Source organism: Cnephaeus nilssonii (genome assembly GCF_951640355.1).
Source record: "Cnephaeus nilssonii genome assembly, chromosome: X".
Lineage (NCBI taxonomy): Eukaryota > Metazoa > Chordata > Mammalia > Chiroptera > Vespertilionidae > Cnephaeus > Cnephaeus nilssonii.
In genome coordinates this window covers 120,026,649-120,045,316 of record NC_137071.1, presented here as the reverse complement: position 1 = coordinate 120,045,316, position 18,668 = coordinate 120,026,649, and the positions used below count along the sequence as shown (strand labels likewise).

Sequence of the window (18,668 nt, the reverse complement as noted above, 5' to 3'; positions counted from 1 at the left end):
GCTGCTTTTAATATTCTCTCTTTGTCTTTTGCTCTTGGCATTTTAATTGTGATGTGTCTTGGTGTGGTCCTCTTTGGATTCCTTTTGTTTGGGGTTCTGTGCACTTCCTGGACTTGTAAGTCTATTTCTTTCACCAGGTGGGCGAAGTTTTCTGTCATTATTTCTTCAAATAGGTTTTTAATATCTTGCTCTCCCTCTTCTTCTGGCACCCCCATAATTCGGATGTTGGTATGCTTGAAGTTGTCCCAGAGGCTCCTTACACTATCTTCATATTTTTGGATTCTTTTTTCTTTTTGCTCTTCCGGTTGGGTGGTTTTTGCTTCTTTGTATTTTAAATCTTTGACTTGATTCTTGCGATCCTCTAGTCTGCTGTTGGATCTCTGTATATTATTCTTTATTTCAGTCAGTGTATGCTTAATTTCTAGTTGGTCCTTTTTCATATCCTCGAGGGTCTCATTAAATTTATCGGCCTTTTCTAGAAAATTCTTGAAAAACCTTCTGTGCTGGAGACACCCTTATGAGACAAGACTTGCAAAAGCCTCTGCGCTCAGCTTGGATGGGGCGGAGTCTCAGGGCAGAGCCAACAGTGATGGATTCCCATCAGCCCTGCCCTAAGAGGCCCCTGTGTCTCAGTCTCCCGCGGTAATCACTGCAAGCACCTCTGAGAGAAAGCCACCCTCGAGTTCCGCCCGCTGCCAGACAGTCCAGTTTCTCTCTGAATGAGTCTGGGTCCCCAGAGTCTCACCCAGAACTGGAGTTCAGAGCAGTCAGGAGCTTTTGTCTCCCTCCCGATTGAGAAAGCCAGCCATGTACTCAGTTGCCAGCCCTCTCCGCTTGCGCGCGCCTCCGTACCTCTGCCTTCTGCACCTCCTGTGAGTCTCAGTGTGCTTTTCTCTTTCCTTCTGGTTGTAGAATTTCCACTCAGCCAGCCTTCCTGTGGTTCTGGATGATGTCCATTTTGTCTTTTAGTTGTAGTTTTGAAATTGTTGTGTGAGGCAGCAGTTTAGGTGTTTACCTATGCTGCCATCTTGGTTTCTCCCGGGAGTGGACTTCTTATGATATCCTGAGAAAAATAATTTTCTGAGATTTGCACAAGAGAGTGATTTTTATTTGCATGGAATTAAATCCCTGTGTTTCTCAAGTTTCATTTCCCTTAGTCCACTCATAGAAGAAGTGTAGCTGGGGATTCAGTAAAACTAGAAGCAAAGCCAGTGTCCAGACTTTCCTTTCCATGTTGGATACAGATCCAGTACAGCATCAGGCTAGTTGCAGTCCGTTAGTCCACTGTGTGTGAGGGTACCCATGGCCATGGGCCACACGGGAAAATGCCAGCAGATTATATATCCCAAATTTTCATGCGCTTGCAGTGGCCATGCCCATTCTGACCAATGACCTCTGTTCTCATGTGTGACTGACAGGCAGCGCCTTCGCTGCCACCCAAACTTTACTGGGCATGCATCTATCTTCCCTTTGTCCAGTCCCTTCCCCAGCATTTTGTAGGGAATTGGCTGGTGGTTCCCTGGAGAGTGCAGAGTTGCAGCTTCCTGGTGAAGCTGCCCAAATGACATGCCTATAATGTCTGGCTTCCCCTTTGCTCCTTTTCCATTATTAACTAGAGGCCCAGTGCATGAAATTCGTGCATGGGTAGGATCCCTAGCGGCTGCTGGCTGCTGACTGGGGCCTCCCTTCGTTCCATGCCACCCCCTGGTGGTCAGCACACATCATAGCAAGTGATCGAACCCCTTGTCAGTTGAACTTTGGAGGGGACACTTTGCATATTAGGCTTTTATACAGTGAGTGGCCAGATTATTATGATCTCTGAACACATAATAATCCGGCCACTCAGCATATATATACATATACACATATATATACATATACACACACATATATATACATATACATATATATACATATACACATACATATACATATACACATACATACATATATACATATACATATATACATACACATACATACATATATACATATACACATACACATATACATATGCATATGTATATATGTATGTGTATATGTATATGTGTATGTATATATGTATGTATGCGTATGTGTATATGTATATATATGTATGTATGTGTATATGTATGTGTATGTATATGTATATATATGTGTGTGTGTGTATATATATATATATATATATTAGAGGGCCCGGTGCATGAATTTGTGCATGGGTGGGGTCCAGCTAGCCTGGCTAGGGGGAGGGGACATGGGAAGTTGGCCAGCCTGCCTGCTGGTCGAACTCCTAGTCGAGGGGACAATTTGCATATTAGCCTTTTATTATATAGGATATACACTGAGTGGCCAGATTATTGTGCGTTCAGAGATCATAATAATCTGGCCACTCAGTGTATATATAGAAATTAGCTAATTATAATGGTATCCACCACACCATCTCAGCAGCAGGCTCCTTGTGTGGGGGACCTTGATATATGTAGTGTCTTTAGGCAGTGAACTCAGCATTTCTTCCTGTATAAAGAGGAAACTTAGCAAAGCACTTTCCTTTATTTGTTGGGCTTGAGACCAATTGTCTGAAGCCAACCATTCCATATATAGAGCACAGTGATTAAGGGCAGGGGCTCCCAGCCCTTGAAATTTCATGGATTAATACAATAAATAAAATAAAACTGGGCCCGCCGAAACCGGTTTGGCTCAGTGGATAGAGCGTCGGCCTGCGGACTGAAAGGTCCCAGGTTCGATTCCAGTCAAGGGCACGTACCTTGGTTGTGGGCACATCCCCAGTAGGGGGTGTGCAGGAGGCAGCTGATCGATGTTTTTCTCTCATCGATGTTTCTGACTCTCTATCCCTCTCCCTTTCTCTCTGTGAAAAATCAATAAAATATATTTAAAAAAATAAAATAAAACTGGGCCCTATCACAGGGCCTACAACTTTATTTTAATTGATTAATTAATTTTGTTACTCCTCACCCAAGGATATTTTTTCATTGATTTTTAGGGAGAGTGGAAGAGAGAGGGAAAGACAGAGAGAAACATAGATGTGAGAGAAACACATCAATTGGTTGCCTCCTGCACCAGTCCTGACCAGGGCCTGGGCCAGGGAGGAGCCTGCAACCAAGGTACATGCCCTTTACTGGAATCAAACCTGGGACCCTTTAGTCTGCAGGCCGATGCTCTATCCACTGAACCAAACAGGCTATGGTGGGCCTACAACTTTTGATTTCATCATTCAAAATAACACTTTATAGTATTACAGCTATCCTATATAATAAAAGGCTAATACGCAAATTGTCCCCTTGACCAGGAGTTCGACCAGCAGGCAGGCTGGCCAACCGCCCATGTCCCCTCCCCCTGGCCAGGCTGGACGGACCCCACCCATGCACGAATTCATGTAACCGGCCTCTAATCTCTCTATATATATCCTATCTAATAATAGACAAATATGCAAATTGACCATACCTCCGACATACCCACAAGCCACGCCCATCATCCAATCAGAGCGAGTATGCAAATTAACCCAAACCAAGATGGCTCCAGCCACAGAGAGCAAGGTTTCCTAGGTAACAGAGGAAGCCAAGCTTTCCGCCTGCCCTTGCCAGGCCTAAGCCTCCACTCAAGCTACAAAGTTTCAATTATAGAAGGTAAACAAATTCAAACAAATGGCGGCAGAATGGAGCTTGAGAGAGCAGGCCAGGGTTGCCGCTGGCAACAGGGGAAGCAAAGCTTTCCGCACACCCTGGCTGGGCCCACCCGCTTAAGGCAACAAAGTTTCAATTATAACCCCAACACAAATGGCTGCCGGCCTCGGAGGGAGCCCCAGGCTTGGCTCTGCTCCAGGCTAAAAAGTTTCAATTGTAGAAGGAAAATAAATTCCAGATACCAGGGCCTCCGCTTGGGTTGCCAGGGGGCGTGGCCGGCCTGCAAACCACCACAGGCCCCTTGCTCAGTCCGCCCCACACCCCAAGGGAACCCCCACCTGATCCAGGACGCCTTTCAGGGCAAACCAGCTGGCCCCCACCCCTGCACCAGGCCTCTATCCTATCTAATAAAAGAGTAATATGCAGATTGATCATCACTGCAACACAATATATAGCTGCCCCCATGTGGTCAAAGATCCTGCCCCCATGTGGACACAAGATGGCCACCACAAGATGGCCAGCAGGAGAGGGCAGTTGGGAGGCACCCGGCCTGCATGGGAGGGCAGTTGAGAGGGACCAAGCCTGCAAGGGAGGGCAGTTGGAGCTGATCAACCCTGCAGGAGAGGGCAGTTAGGGGTGACCAGGCCGGCAGAGGAGGGAAGTTGGGGGCAAACAGGCTGGCAGCAGAGTGGTTAGGGGGTGATCAGGCTAGCAGGTAGAAGCGGTTAGGGGCAATCAGGAAGGCAGGCAGGTGAGCAGTTGGGAGCCAGCAGTCCTGGATTGTGAGAGGGATGTCCGACTGCCCGTACCGGGATCGGGCCTAAACGGGCAGTTGGACATCCCTCAAGGGGTCCCATATTGGAGAGGGTACAGTCTGGGCTGAGGGACAACCCCCCTCTGTGCACGAATTTCATGCACCGGGCCTCTAGTTAATGATAATACTGGAAATAATATCTAACAATTACAGAGAGACTTTATGAAGTATCAGGCACTATTCTCAGTCTTTACATGAATTATCTAATCCTCTTAAAAAACACTTTTGTATTATCCCCATTTTATAACAAGGAAACTTAGAAATGTTAAATAACTTATTCCTGGGCCTATGCTGATAATCATTATAGTATAAGCTCATCCTGGATTCATAAAAGGTATCTTTGAAAACACTCAATAAATGAGTGGGGTGCACCAAATATGATGTATGTTCCTTCAAAAATCCAAGTACCATATTTCAACTAATCTAAGACACCATCATCTGAAAGGTACATATTCATTTATATTCCACTGTGAAGAATTTTTAAAAACACTATCAATTAAACCATAATATTGTTACAGGAAAGGGGTCCTGGCCCTGAGCAAGTCTGCCTAGGGCCAGCCGATGGTGTGTGGGTTTCCTGTAGGAAAAGTTTCACCACAGTCCAGGTGAATTTTAGAGGATGTTTATGAAAGCTGGGGACAGTAAAACAAGGAAGGGCTGGGGAAATGAGCGTAGGCTGGTCTGTTCTAGCTCACTAAGAAGTCAGGGAAAGGGGGGCCTTGGAGACAGGTTTGGGAGTTTATCTGGGACAAACTGCTGCTGCCCATTGCTGCCCTGGTTGCAAGCCTTGTGGGGTCCCTTAGAGTTTAGGAGATGCATGCCTGTGGGGGAAGAGGTGGGGAGAGGCTCCAATGTGTTCCTGGTAAGGAGAGCAAGTGCTGAGTTGTCTCAAGGCTTGTTTTTCTCTCTTGCAGGCCAGAATCTTAGGGGAGGTCTCAGAGGAAAGTTTCAACAGAATATTCATCAGTTTTCTAGGTGTGCTCCTTCAGTCGTGGTCTCTACTAATGGGTCAGTGTCAGGGCAGGGGGTCCTTAGTCATTGCAGCTGGTCCTGGTGTCACCCACCTGGTTTTGTGCTTTTCTGGGTCTGGAGCTTAAATACAACTGAGGCCTAGATATTATTTCTAGAGAGGTGACTTTCTGCATCTGCTGTAAATTGATGTCAGTTTGTTCAGCTATCTGTCTGTTTCCCTATTCCACTTGTTCTGGCTTACTGGCCTGTCTCAATATATTATTAATTATATGATGAATCCCCATTTCAGAGATGTTAAAATGTTGGGGTGGGGGGCACTGTGAATGTACTGTCACTGAATTCTTCACTTTAAAATGGATAATTTTATGTAATGTGAATTTTACCTCAATAAATTATTTTTTTAATGTGAATCAATGAAGAACAAAAAAGACATCTTTGAAAATAATCAAGCACACAAGGGAGGTCCTACCCTCAGAATCTGGGAATAAATAAGTAAAAAGTTCAGTCAAGAAGTCAGATAGGTGTTCGCTTCGGCAGCACATATACTAAAATTGGAACGATACAGAGAAGATTAGCATGGCCCCTGCGCAAGGATGACACGCATCTTCATGAAGCATTCCATATTTTTCAGACACTGGGGGCTTGCCCGGAGTGGGAATGGCTTGGGGGGGGGCGGTCAATTGGGGAAAAAGGAGACATATGTAAAACTTTAGACAATAAAAGAAAAAGAAAAAGAAGTCGGATAGGCCCTAGCCGGTTTTGCTCAGTGGATAGAGCCTCTGCTTGCGACTGAAGGGTCCCGGGTTCAATTCAAGGGCACATGCCCTGGTTGTGGGCTCAGTCCCCAATAGGGGGCGTACCAGAGGCAGCAGATCAATGATACTCTCTCATTATTGATGTTTCTACTTCTCTCTCCCTTTCCCTTCCTCTCTGAAATCAATAAAAACATATTTAAAAAAAATAAAAATAGAGATTCTATATTTTAAAAAAGAAGTCAGACAGCTCTGGGTTTGAGTTTCTGACAACTTCTTTAACACTGTGCCCCAGTTTGTTCAATTATAGTGAAAATATTAATACCTACCTCCCGGGGCTGCTGTGAGGAGCAAGTGACTTAACACATATTGAGCCCTTCACACGGTGACTAGCACACAATGAGGGCACCAATACATAGCAACTAAGAGGCTCATTGTTGCTATCCTGCCTGGTACAGCCCTGCAAGCTCTCTCCTGCTGGGGAGAAGCTGGGTATGGACACTACAGCTTGGTCCTGTTTTGGAAGTCAGATGGTTGTGACTGATTAGCCCCCTCCTTTACTAACAAAAGTAGTCACAGTTCTCATGTGGACTTGGCTTCCCATTGGTTGAAACTGGTGTTGCCCTGGTAGCACATGTAAACATTCCTTCTTGGAATCCTGGGGGAAAGCTGCTGAGAGACTTTCTGAGGCTTCCCTGGCTACTACTTTTCCATACAAGACTCTGTTCACTCAGGTATTGGGGGTTGTTAAGGGTGGGAGGGCTCCACAAAAAGGACTTGCAGTGGTTCTCCCGATTCGTCACCCAGACCCCAAACTTGTTCACACCCCTGACCCTTCACACCCATTCTGCCCACCTCTTAGGGAGAGAAGGGGAGAAAAGGAAATAGGAAAAGCCAGTCACAGGGACGCTTAAGAATTGATTGTGCCCACAGATGTATGAGGATAAGATGTGAACTGCTTCCTGAGCCCTGTTCCCCCTTTTCCTTCTCCTGTTGTAGCACAGGGCTCCCAGGGGAAGTTCTTAAGGAGGTGCTTCTATGGATAAAGCCCCCGCCTCACTTGCTCTGTGTTGGGAGTCACACATTTGGCTTCCAGTCAATTCATCAAGAGGCAATTTGCTGAAGCTAGGTCACTGAATGACCAAGTCACCAAATGGGCCATTTTCTGAAGGACTGAGTTACTGTATGGACTCACCAAAGCCTACTGAATTTACCAGTTTACCAAAAACATTCTATTGTCTAATTACGGAGTTCACAGCAAATTACTTTGGCCAAACTGGGCTGGGGAGAGCCAGTTCTCCAAGGTTAAGGGTCTTTAGACTTCCTCACTCTTCACTCTTCATTTGGGTCTTCATAGGAGCATTTTAAGCTCTGTTTGCCTCTGCCTCGGTGCCCTAATGCTACAGCGGGGGTGAGTGGGGTGGTGGTGGTGGTGGTGAACAGGTCCCCAGAACTCTCTGTGAATCTTGGAGGGAGGAGAGCAGTGTAGTTAAGAGCAGGGGCTGTGGAGTCGGACAGTCTGGGTGTGAGCTTGGCTTCCTTGTTTCACATGGTAACAAAAATAGGCACACTAAAAGTAGGATAGGTAGGGAAAGGTTAAGGGCATCTTTGGGGCTGACAGTGGGGAAACAAGGGCAAGCACAGTCACCCAGGGCTAGAAATGGTGGGGCCATAGGGCTAAGGGGAGAGAATGGTTACCCTTACCAGACTGGGAAGTTGTGAGAGAGCTGCCCTGGAGAAGCTGCCTTCTCCATATACCAGCTACTGTAGGGAGAGAGCCCTCTGGGGAATATAGACCTCAACCTCACTCTCCTCCGTTCAGCCTGATCTCCCCATTGTGGGGAACCTCCTGGAAGATAGAGGTCATGGGAGAGCCTATTGATGTAGTCCAGCCAGGTCAGCCTTCCAGGGGAGAGAGCAGTGGAGATGGGGAGAGTGGATCTGGAAGGGCCAGTGAAAGGTGCACAATCTCACAGGGCTTGTGGTGAGAGTTGAGACCCATTAAACATTCCAAATTGGGAGTTGCTATTTATAGAAAAATAAATAGCTCCCTTTGGAGAGAGATACCCACTTTCCTGCAGCAATCCCAATGCAAGGACTGCCTGCAAGGGATTTATAACTGTGGAAAATATTAGCTATCATTTATGATGAACATTTTACTAAAACAGGAGCAGACAAATATTTTTTAACAAGAAAAAATTTAATTACATTTTAAATGTAATTTAAATTAGACCCCGCACACATGAGAGTCAAAAATCCAAAAGACATGAGAGGTTCCGACAAATATTTTCTTTTAAAAAATATGTTTATTGATTTCAGAGAGGAAGGGAGAGGGAAAGATAGAAACATCATTGATGAAAGAGAATCATTGATCAGCTGTTTCCTGCACACCCCCCACTGGGGATTGAGCCTGCAACTCGGGCATGTGTCCTGACCAGGAATTGAACTGTGACCTCCTGGTTCATAGGTCAACACCTAACTACTGAGCCATGATGGCTGGGCAACAAATACTTTGTTTTCTTAAATATATTTTTATTGATTTCAGAGAGGAAGGAAAAGGGAGAGATAGAAACATCAATGATGAGAGAGAATCATTGATTGGCTGCACTGGGGATCGAGCCCGCAACCCAGGCATGTGCCCTTGACCGGAATCGAACCTGGGACCCTTCATTCCGCAGGCCGACGCTCTATCCACTGAGCCAAACTGGTTAGGGCAACAAATATTTTTTTGATGTGATAAATCTCAAGCCATAAACCAGCATCACACTTACTTGTGTAAGGCCAGAAAGCATGCCTGTTAAAGTCAGACACAAAGGAAGGATTTTTAAAAATATATATATTTTTTATTGATTTCAGAGAGGAAGGGAGAGGGAAAGACAGATAGAAATATCAATGATGAGAATCACTGATTGGCTGCCTTCTGCACCCCTCTCCCCCCACAGGGGATCAAGTCCACAATCCGGGAATGTGCCCTGACCCGGAATCGAACCGTGACCTCCTGGTTCTTAGGTTGCTGCTCAACTGTGAAGCCACGCCAGTTGGGCTGGAAGGATATTTTTATTCTTTATTTAAAATACTAGAGGCCTGGTGCATGAAATTTGTGCAGGAGGGGGGGTTGTCCCTCAGCCCAGCCTGCATCCTCTCCAATCTGGGACCCCTTGAGGGATGTCCGACTGCCAGTTTAGGCCCGACCCCACAATCCAGGACTGCTGGCTCCCAACTGCTCGCCTGCCTGCCTTCCTGATTGTCCCTAACCGCTTATGCCTGCCAGCCTGATCACCCCCTAACCACTCCCCTGCCAGCCTGATTGATGCCCAATTGCTCCCCTGCCAGCCTGTTTCCCCCTAACTGCGCTCCCCTGCCGGCCTGGTCCCCCGCAACTGCTCTCCACTGCAGGACTGTGTCCCCCCACAACTGCCCTTCCCTGCAGGCCCGGTCACCCCCAACTTCCCTCCTCTGACAGCCTGGTGATCCCTAACTGCCCTCCCCTGCAGGCCTGGTCCCCCACAACTGCTCTCCACTGCAGGCCTGGGAACCCCCCCCCCCCCCCCCCAACTGCCCTTCCCTGCATGCCCGTTCAGTCACATAGCTATATGTATGCATTGCTGGTTCAGTCACATAGCTATCTGTATACATAGCCCCCAACTGCCATTCCCTGCATGCCCGGTCACCCCCAACTTCCCTCCTCTGCTGGCCTGGTCCCTCCCAACTGCCCTCTCCTGCTGGCCATCTTGTGGTGGCCATCTTGTGTCCACATGGGGGCAGGATCTTTGACCACATGGGGGCAGCAATCTTGTGTGTTGGAGTGATGGTCAATCTGCATATTAATCTTTTATTAGATAGGATAGAGGCCTGGTGCATGGGTGGGGGCCGGCTGGTTTTCCCTGAAGGGTGTCCTGGATCAGGGTGGGGGTTCCCTTGGGGCGTGGGTGGCCTGGGCGAGGGGCCTGTGGTGGTTTGCAGGCCGGCCACGTCCCCTGGCGACCCAAGCAGAGGCCCTGGTACCTGGGGTTTATTTATCTTCTACAATTGAAACTTTGTAGCCTGGAGTGGAGCCAAGCCTTTTGCTTGCTCCGTGGCAGCAACCATTTCTGTTGGGGTTTATGTATCTTCTATAATTAAAACTTTGTAGCCTTAAGCGGAGGCCTGGGCCAGGGTGTGCGGAAAGCTTGGCTTCCTCCATTGCCGGGGGCAACCCTAGCCTCCTGCTCTTTCCAGCTCTGTGGCTGCCGCCATTTCTGTTTGGATTTGTTTACCTTCTATAATTGAAACTTTGTAGCCTTGAGTGGAGGCTTAGGCCGGCAAGGGCAGGCAGAAAGTTTGGCTTCCTCCATTGTCTGGAAAACCCAAGCCTCCCTCCTGCTCTCTGTGGCTGTAGCCATCTTGGTTGGGTTTATTTGCATATTCGCTCCTGATTGGCTTGTGGGCGTGGCTTATGGGTGTAGCAGAGTGGTGGTTAATTTGCATATTACCCTTTTATTAGATAGGATTACATGAGTCTCCTTTCCCCCCCATTGACCTCTCCCCGGCCACCCCCTCCCCCAAGCACAAGCCCTCAGCCCCCTACTGTCTGTGTCCATTGGTTTTGCTCATATGCATGCATACAAGTCCTTTGGTTGATCTCTTACCTCCTCACCCGCACCCCCCCTTCGCCTTCCCTCATAGGTTGTACAGTCTGTTCGATGCTTCTATGGAAGGATGTTTGTTTGTTTTTATTGATTTTTTACAGAGCGGAAGGGAGAGGGATAGAGAGTTAGAAACATCGATGAGAGAGAAACATTGATCAGCTGCCTCATGCACACTCCCTACTGGGCATGTGCCCCCAACCAAGGTACATGCCCTAGACCAGAATCGAACCTGGGACCCTTGAGTCCACAGGCCGACGCTCCATCCACTGAGCCAAACCGGTCAGGGTGGAAGGATGTTTTTTATCTTCACTTTCACTTCACATTTTTCTGGAAGTATTTACCAAAGCTAATACTTATATATTTCAGGAAGAAATGAGTTTCTGGCAGATGACATTATTGTATACCTGGAAAATCCAAGAGAAAAACCTTAAAAACCAACCCCTCCTATACTGTATTCCCTCTAATCATTTAAATTCACTTTATCTTTAAGTAGTCACAGGCTCTCAGTTGCCTAAAGCAGGGCTTGAGGTTCTATTAAAGACTCAACTAGAAATCAGTATTGTTAGAACTCCAAAGAAGTTAAGAATCATTCTGCTACATCTTAACTCTTCATAGTTCTATGAATCTGAAAATCATTGGTTTTTAGGAAAAGTACATCTCAGTGGCCAGGCACAAAGAATAAGCAGTAAGGTCTCACTTCTTCCTCACTCCCTAATCCCCTCCCTAGAGGAAACAACCATTTTCTGTCTCTTGTGATTCTTCAAGAGATAGTCTGTACTTATATGAGTGTGTATGCATGTGCACAAAAAGCTAACTTCTTGAGTTTCTTTTTCTAGACAAGAGAAAATGAAGAAGACTAGAAGTATCAGATTTAATACTATGGTAGATGTGTATAAAGATGTTCCAATACCATTGATTGATAAAGAAGACATTGATGTGACTGAACCAGCAACGGATAAAGAAGACAACAATGTGCCTGAACCAGCAATGGATGAAGAAGACACCGAAGAGACTGAAGAATCAATGGATAAAGAAGAGAGCGATGTGACTGAACCAGAAATGGAAGAAGAAGAAGAAAGCGAAGAGACTGAAGAATCAATGGATAAAGAAGAGAGCGATGTGACTGAACCAGCAATGGATGAAGAAGAAAGCGATGTCACTGAACCAGCAATGGAAACAGAGAGCAATGAGACTGAACCAGCAATGGAAACAGAGAGCAATGTAACTGAACCAGCAATGGATACAGATAGCAATGTGACTGAACCAGCAATGTATACAGACAGCAATGTGACTGAACCAGCAATGCATACAGATAGCTATGTGACTGAACCAGCAATGCATACATATAGCCATGTGACTGAACGAGCAGCAACAGTTAGAAGCATCAATGTGACTGGACCAGCAGTAGTTATAGACAGCAATGCGCTTGAATCAGCAGCGGATACAGAAGATGACCAAGTGAATGAAATAGCGCTAGATTTAGCTGAGAGTGTCATCGCTACTGCTCTTAATATTGTGGAAGGTAGTGATCTTGTTTGGGTGCCTAAAGGACTGTCTTGTTATATAATGTCACACTACCAGGCAACTAACAAATTCACATCTTTTTTGCAGAAGATGATGAATACACCATCAAAAACATTGACTGGCTCACACATGGTGAATTCACACCAGAAAAGTGCCGTAAACAAATCGAAGACTTCGTTACGGTAAGTTAGTTGACCACTCCAGCTTGGTGTACAAGGGTGAAGAACAATAAAAAGGCTCTTCCTTTTAAAAATATATTTTTATTGATTTTTTTTAGAGAGAGAGGGAGAGAGAGAGATAGAAGCATTAATGAGAGAGAAATATCTATCGATAGGCTGCCTCCTGCACATCCCCCTCCCCTCCCCCCCCCCCCCCCAACTGGAGGACAAGCCAGCAACCTGGGCATGTGTCCTGATCAGGAATCAAAACTGAAAAAAGGCTCTTCTTTGATGAAAAGTTTAAAGTCCAGAATCCCTAGGAGTTGATATAAAAGGCAACTAAATGTCCTCATCTGGATCCCAAAATCGACATGCAACAGTCTTTGAAGGTGAAAAGCACAATCATATTTCCCTGTGCTCCTGTCATCCTAACCTTAAATTTTCCTAGTAAAATATGATATTCCCAATTAAGCAATTTTCCCATCTGCTACTCTAAATGGGGCCTACTGACCTAAGGAGGGAGTTGCTTCTCTCAAACAAGAGTTCTCCAACACCAACTTTATTTTTATTTATTTGTTAATCCCCACCTGAGGATATTTTTTCCATTGATTTTTAGAGAGAATGAAAGGGGGAGAGAGAGAGAGAGAGAAAGCGAGAGAGAGAGAGAAAGAGAGAGAGAAACATTAGTGTGAGAGAGACACATCAATTGGTTGCCTCTCTCACATGCCCTGATTCGTCCTGGGGGTTGGGGGAGGGTTGAACCTGCAACCCAGGTATGTGCCCTTGACCGCCCTTGATTGGGAATCAAACCTGCAACCCTTCAGTACATGGGCCAACACTCTAACCACTGAGAAACACTGGCCAGGGCTCCAACATCACCTTTAGAATGCTCATATTAACAGAGGGGATGCACATGGATCAAAAGTCTTTTTACTGTACCTTTGGAACATATTGCCTGTGAATTCCTTTTTCTTTTTCTCTTGTGCCTGGCTCTGACCCATTCATGTGGCTTAACCTGGCAGTTCTGGTTAAAAGGCCCTGGGTTGCTTTGCATAATGGGCAGGTGGATAAAGAAGAATGACTTGAAATCCTTACTCACTGTATTTCCTCGGAAAAGAGACCAGTTGAAATTGGTTGAGGCAAAACCGCAGCCCTGGGAGAAGTTTCTTGCTATCTCTCTTCCTCTGTTCCTAAGCCCTAGACAGCCCTGGTCAGGTGAGAATGAGGAAAGGTCAGGGGTTTCTGGCTCCACACCTTTTGTTTATACGCCAGTTGGCACAAATCACCATTCCCATTAGAAGGGGTATCTAAAGCATAGTGAAGATGAATGATGCAAAAGAAAGTTACCCTTGGGCCTTCTTGCTCTGAAGCATATCTCCATTTGGGGTTGGGCAAAAGTTTCTGCCTGCTATACCCAAGGTTTGTGAATCAGACTGGAATGGGGCACAAAACAAGCAAGAAAAATTTCCCCTACAAATCTCACTGGTTATCTACACTAATAAAAGAGAAATATGCAAATTGACCATCACTTTGTGACACCCACCAGCCAATCAGGAGTGAGTATGCAAATTAACTTCATCACCTCCATGGAGACTGACAGCAGGGAGGAGGCAGCTCCCAGCCTGGCCTGCTTGGCAGTCATCGCAGTGTGGAGCAGGCAGGCCCTGCAGAGAGCAGAGAACCACAGGGAGTGGGCCTAAGCCATCAGTAGGACATCCCCTGAGGGCTCCCGGATTGGAGATGGTGCAGGTCAGGCTGAGGGACACCCCCCTCCCCATGCACGAATTTTGTGCACTGGGCCTCTAGTTCTGAATAAAAGGCAAAAGTAAGTCCTGATAATGGCCTACAGGGCCTAACATGATCTGACTTCTCTCCTCCCTCCCAACTGATTGCTTAGACTCCATCACCTACTACCTTCTCCCTTTTTACCTTCCTTACTCCAGCCATACTTGCTTCCTTGCTGTTCAACTGCCAGGCATGTCCCCACCTCAGAGCCTCTGCACTTTCTGTTCCCTCTGTCTGGAATAGTCTCCCCTGAGATCTATTCTCAGGTATCATGCCTTACCTCTCTTCAGATCTTTGTTAAGATTCTATTTGCTCATTGAGGCCTTTCCTAGCCACCTCATCTAAAATTATACCCACTCTCCTTCTCTGATTTATTTTTTCTTCAGCATTTAGCTCTACTTAAGATATCATATTTTACTTATTTACCCTATTGCTTTTCTTCCACCACCAGATCATATGGTCCATGAGGCCAGTGACTTTTGTTAATTTATGTTCCCAGCCCCTAGATGTCAGGCACCTATAGGTGCTCTATAAATAAATGTTAATTACACGAACAAGTTTGTTCTCTCTATACCATTATTTTTTCACAGATGAAGAGCTTACCTACTTTGTAGGGCTGGTGTGCAGATAGAGACAATTAGAAAGTAGAAGGTGACTGAAAAGCTAAAAGCTCTATATAACTCATGATATCAAATCACAATGTTCCCAGCCCCACTAATGCAGCAAGCCCTAGAAGTGAAGTCTACCATCTAAGTGCCAAGCATTCCTGATGGAGAGCTTTCTCAAGCTTAGTTCAGATTTCTCAGAGTTCACCATACACCAAGGGATGGCAAATAAGGAGTTACCATTTCCTGAGCATTGCTATGTGCCAAGCACTGCTAAGCACTTCATGTGCATTATCTCATTTAGTCCTCACAACAAACCTGAATGCAGGTACATGAGTGTACCCATTTCATATATGAGGAATCTTGAGGCTCAGAGAAGTTGGGCAATATGTCCAAAGTCTTTCTGTTTAAGCAGCAAAATGAAGTTTTGGTCATAGGTCTATCTGATGTACTTTTTTTTTTTTTTACCATAATAGGAAAAGGACTTTTGATGACAAAAAGATATTGCAGAGTTTTACTATTAATGAAAAATGCATATCCAAAAGATTTTAAGGTATTGCAAGGTGAATAAGAATGATTAAAGATGATGTCAGAAGGCTTGTGTGTTTGTAGGGAAGGAATATGTATGCTTCAACATTGACAATGGGCACAATAATTGGTTTATTCCCTTTAGGAATGTAATCTGGAAACATGAATAGACATGTAAGTTCTCTATAGAAGAAAAACTGGGAAATCTCCAATGCCTAACACACAGTTAAAGTTATTATTATTTTAATACTTTTTAAATTGATTTTAGAGAAAGGGAGGGAGAGGGATAGAGAGATGGAAACATCAATGGATGAGAGAATCATCTATCGGCTGTCTCCTGCACGCCCCTTCTGGGGATTGAGCCTGAAACCTGGGCATGTGCCCTGAACAGGAATAGAACCTTGACCTCCTGGTTCATAGGTCAACACTCAACCATTGAGCAAAACCAGTCGGGATAAAATTATTTTTATAAGAAAAATAAAGCATCATTATAAAAATCCCCAGTGAGCAAAAATGTACAAAGTAGAAAATGAAACTTACCCCTTTACTCCCCCTCCAATACCCAGTCCTGTTCTCTCAAAGGTCACTTACCATTGATAACAATTTTGTGCATATACTTCCAGTGCCTGTTGATTTTGAGTGTCTAATCATGTGTAATGGGCTAAGCCATCCTGGTAGAGTAGCACAGTGAGAAACTGTTTCCTGGAAGTGAGTTTCTGAAGCAAGGTTCTGTAAACATTACAAAACACAAGGATAACACACACTCATTGGAGCTACATAAAAGTCAGCTGCCTGCACAGTGATAAAAATTGGAAGAGATTGGCCTGATGGTGATAGTTGTATTTAACATGCCCAAGGCTGCCTTAGTTTACAAAAGGGAGGAAAGCACTATCACACCAAGTTGAGAGGAAGACAATATTAGATCTGAGGCATCTGATGGAGTAGAGAGAAAACTGAGCTGGGTGTTGGGGATCCCTGAGTCCCCATCCCAGCTGTTGTGTTGGGCTGTCCTTCCCCATTTCTAGGCCCCAATATCCTCATCTGTAAAGAAAGGGACTTCATTAGATGATCTCTAGGGACCATTCCAATGCTACAAAATCTGTGCTTATGTGACAGATTAAACATTAGGGCTGAAAAAATGTATCAAATACTATAGAGAGGCTGAAAAAAGGGCATGCTACTATGGGCTTCACGGGATTGACTGTTGAACTTCATTACAAGGAATGATCTCTGTAGGAAGGCGCAGTCCTTTATCTCAAGAAATTTAGAGTCTGGTGCTCCTCTCTGGCTGAGTGAAACAGCCAATTGGGTAGAGACTTGAAATAAAGTAAGCTGAAGCAGAAGGCCAGCCTACTGCTTTTTTTTTTTTTTAATAGGAGAGCCGGAAATCATTTTACCATTTCCTCCCACAGTCCCTCTGCAAATCACTGGTATTGTCAGACAATCCCACTTCCTTCCTTCTATGGACCTTCCTCTTAATTCAGGATCTTTTATGATTTGGAAGTTTCCTGTGCCCTGAGAGCTAGCCCAAGGGGCTTAGGTTGAATTGAACTTGTTAAATACCTATAGCATTCAAGGCGCCCCCCCCCCCCCACCGTGCTAAGAATCAGGGCTGCATTATGACCCCTAGACCCTAGGTACTGGCAAGGTTTGTGCTTTGGTGGGGAAGCTTCTCCAAGGGTGTAGGGATCTGAGGGATTTGGAAGATCCTATTGCCTGACTCATTCCTTTCCTGACTTTATTTTACATACTACCTATGGCTGCAATGATGTGAGTCTGATATTCAAAAATAGTTTGCGAAATCAGCCTCATTACTTTCTAGTCAGACTTTTAGGTCTCCCTGAGTAAAGTGAGCAGATCACATGTTCTAGTCACTTTCTTATTATTTTCCAATGAACAAAACTTGCCTCCCAAGTAAGGGTCTGGAAGGAAGTGAGTGTGTACGTATAGGCAGTGTGTATGTACACACCAACAACTGAGCATGTAAAGCTACAGTCCAAAGGCCGGTCTCAAGTGATCTTTGCGTTAGTAACTCATTTCATTTCAGCTCCACCTTTTCTCTCCTCCACTTGTGGAGATAATGGGAAGTTAACTAGTTTGAATCCCAATCAAAAGTGTTAGAAATGGACTCCAGAAGCAGTGCTGTAACCCCTACTGTTGTGCGCTGCCTTTATCTAGAGGCCTTGAACAGAAGTCTGCTTGTCTTTGTGTGCTCTTTCTTTTTTCTATGAAACAGAGTTGGGAGTATCAAGACCGTTGGGTTTACTACGCAAAGTTGGTAGAGACAAGAGACCTGATTCACAGCTTCCACTACATCTACTCTGTACGCTGGAGTGTCCCAACTTCTCAGACACCCACAGCATTCAGCTCTGCCTTTGCCTTCTTCACCGTCAAGTTCAACAAAAACAAACCTCCGGTAAGCTCTTCCCTTTATGCCCTGTTCCCTTTAGTGAGACTTCAATGAAAATGGAGACTTCTCTTGTCAAGGTCATTGATGACCCCTTCTTTGTAAAACTCAGTAGTCATATTTCTGTTCTCATCCTGCTTGGCCCATTGACAGCACTTGCCATAGCTGATCACTCCCTCTTTCATGAAACAAACATTCCATTTGGCTTCTAGACCAACATACTCTTCTGATTTTGAGGCATTTGGTCACTGAAACGAGTGACTAATTACTAATGCCTCACTGACCATTCCTTCTCAGTCTCTACCAGTTTCTCCTCTCACCAACCTCTTCATATTGGAATGCCCCAAAACTTAGGCCTTGGATCTCTTTTTCTACACTCACTGCTTTGATGATCTTATCAGTCACCTGGCTTTAAATGGGTCACCTCTAGCTTATGATTCCCAAATTTATGTCTCCACCCCAGACTTCTGCCCCTTGGATGTCTAAGAAACATCTTTTTTAAAAAATATATATTTTATTTTTTACAGAGAGGAAGGGAGAGGGATAGAGAGTTAGAAACATCGACCAGCTGCCTCCTGCACACCCCGGCCTGGGGATGTGCCCGAAACCAAGGTACATGCCCCCGACCGGAATCAAACCCGGGACCCTCCAGTCCGCAGGCCGACGCTCCATCCAACGAGCCAATCTGGCTTCGGCCTAAGAAACATCTTACTTATTGTAACCAGAATTGAACTTACAATTTTTCCTTCCAAACCTTATCTGCAGTTTTCCTCATCTCAGTTGATGCCAAAATCCTTGGCATCATCCTTGACTATCTCAGACCCCTTATCCAATCCATTAGGAAATTGTTGGCCCTACCTTCAAAAACAGGTCTT

At 45.3% G+C, this 18,668-nt stretch overlaps 1 protein-coding gene across 1 annotated transcript; it reads left to right on the top strand.

Annotated features, from left to right (window-relative positions):
* The first annotated feature begins 11,651 nt into the window (after positions 1 to 11,651).
* AKAP14 (A-kinase anchoring protein 14) lies at positions 11,652 to 17,964 on the top strand. Its single transcript, XM_079766014.1, has 3 exons — positions 11,652 to 12,308; positions 12,398 to 12,492; positions 17,623 to 17,964. Exons 1-3 carry the CDS (start codon positions 11,666 to 11,668, stop codon positions 17,848 to 17,850), a joined length of 966 nt encoding a protein of 321 aa, XP_079622140.1. The 5' UTR covers positions 11,652 to 11,665; the 3' UTR covers positions 17,851 to 17,964.
* The last annotated feature ends 704 nt before the right edge of the window (positions 17,965 to 18,668 follow it).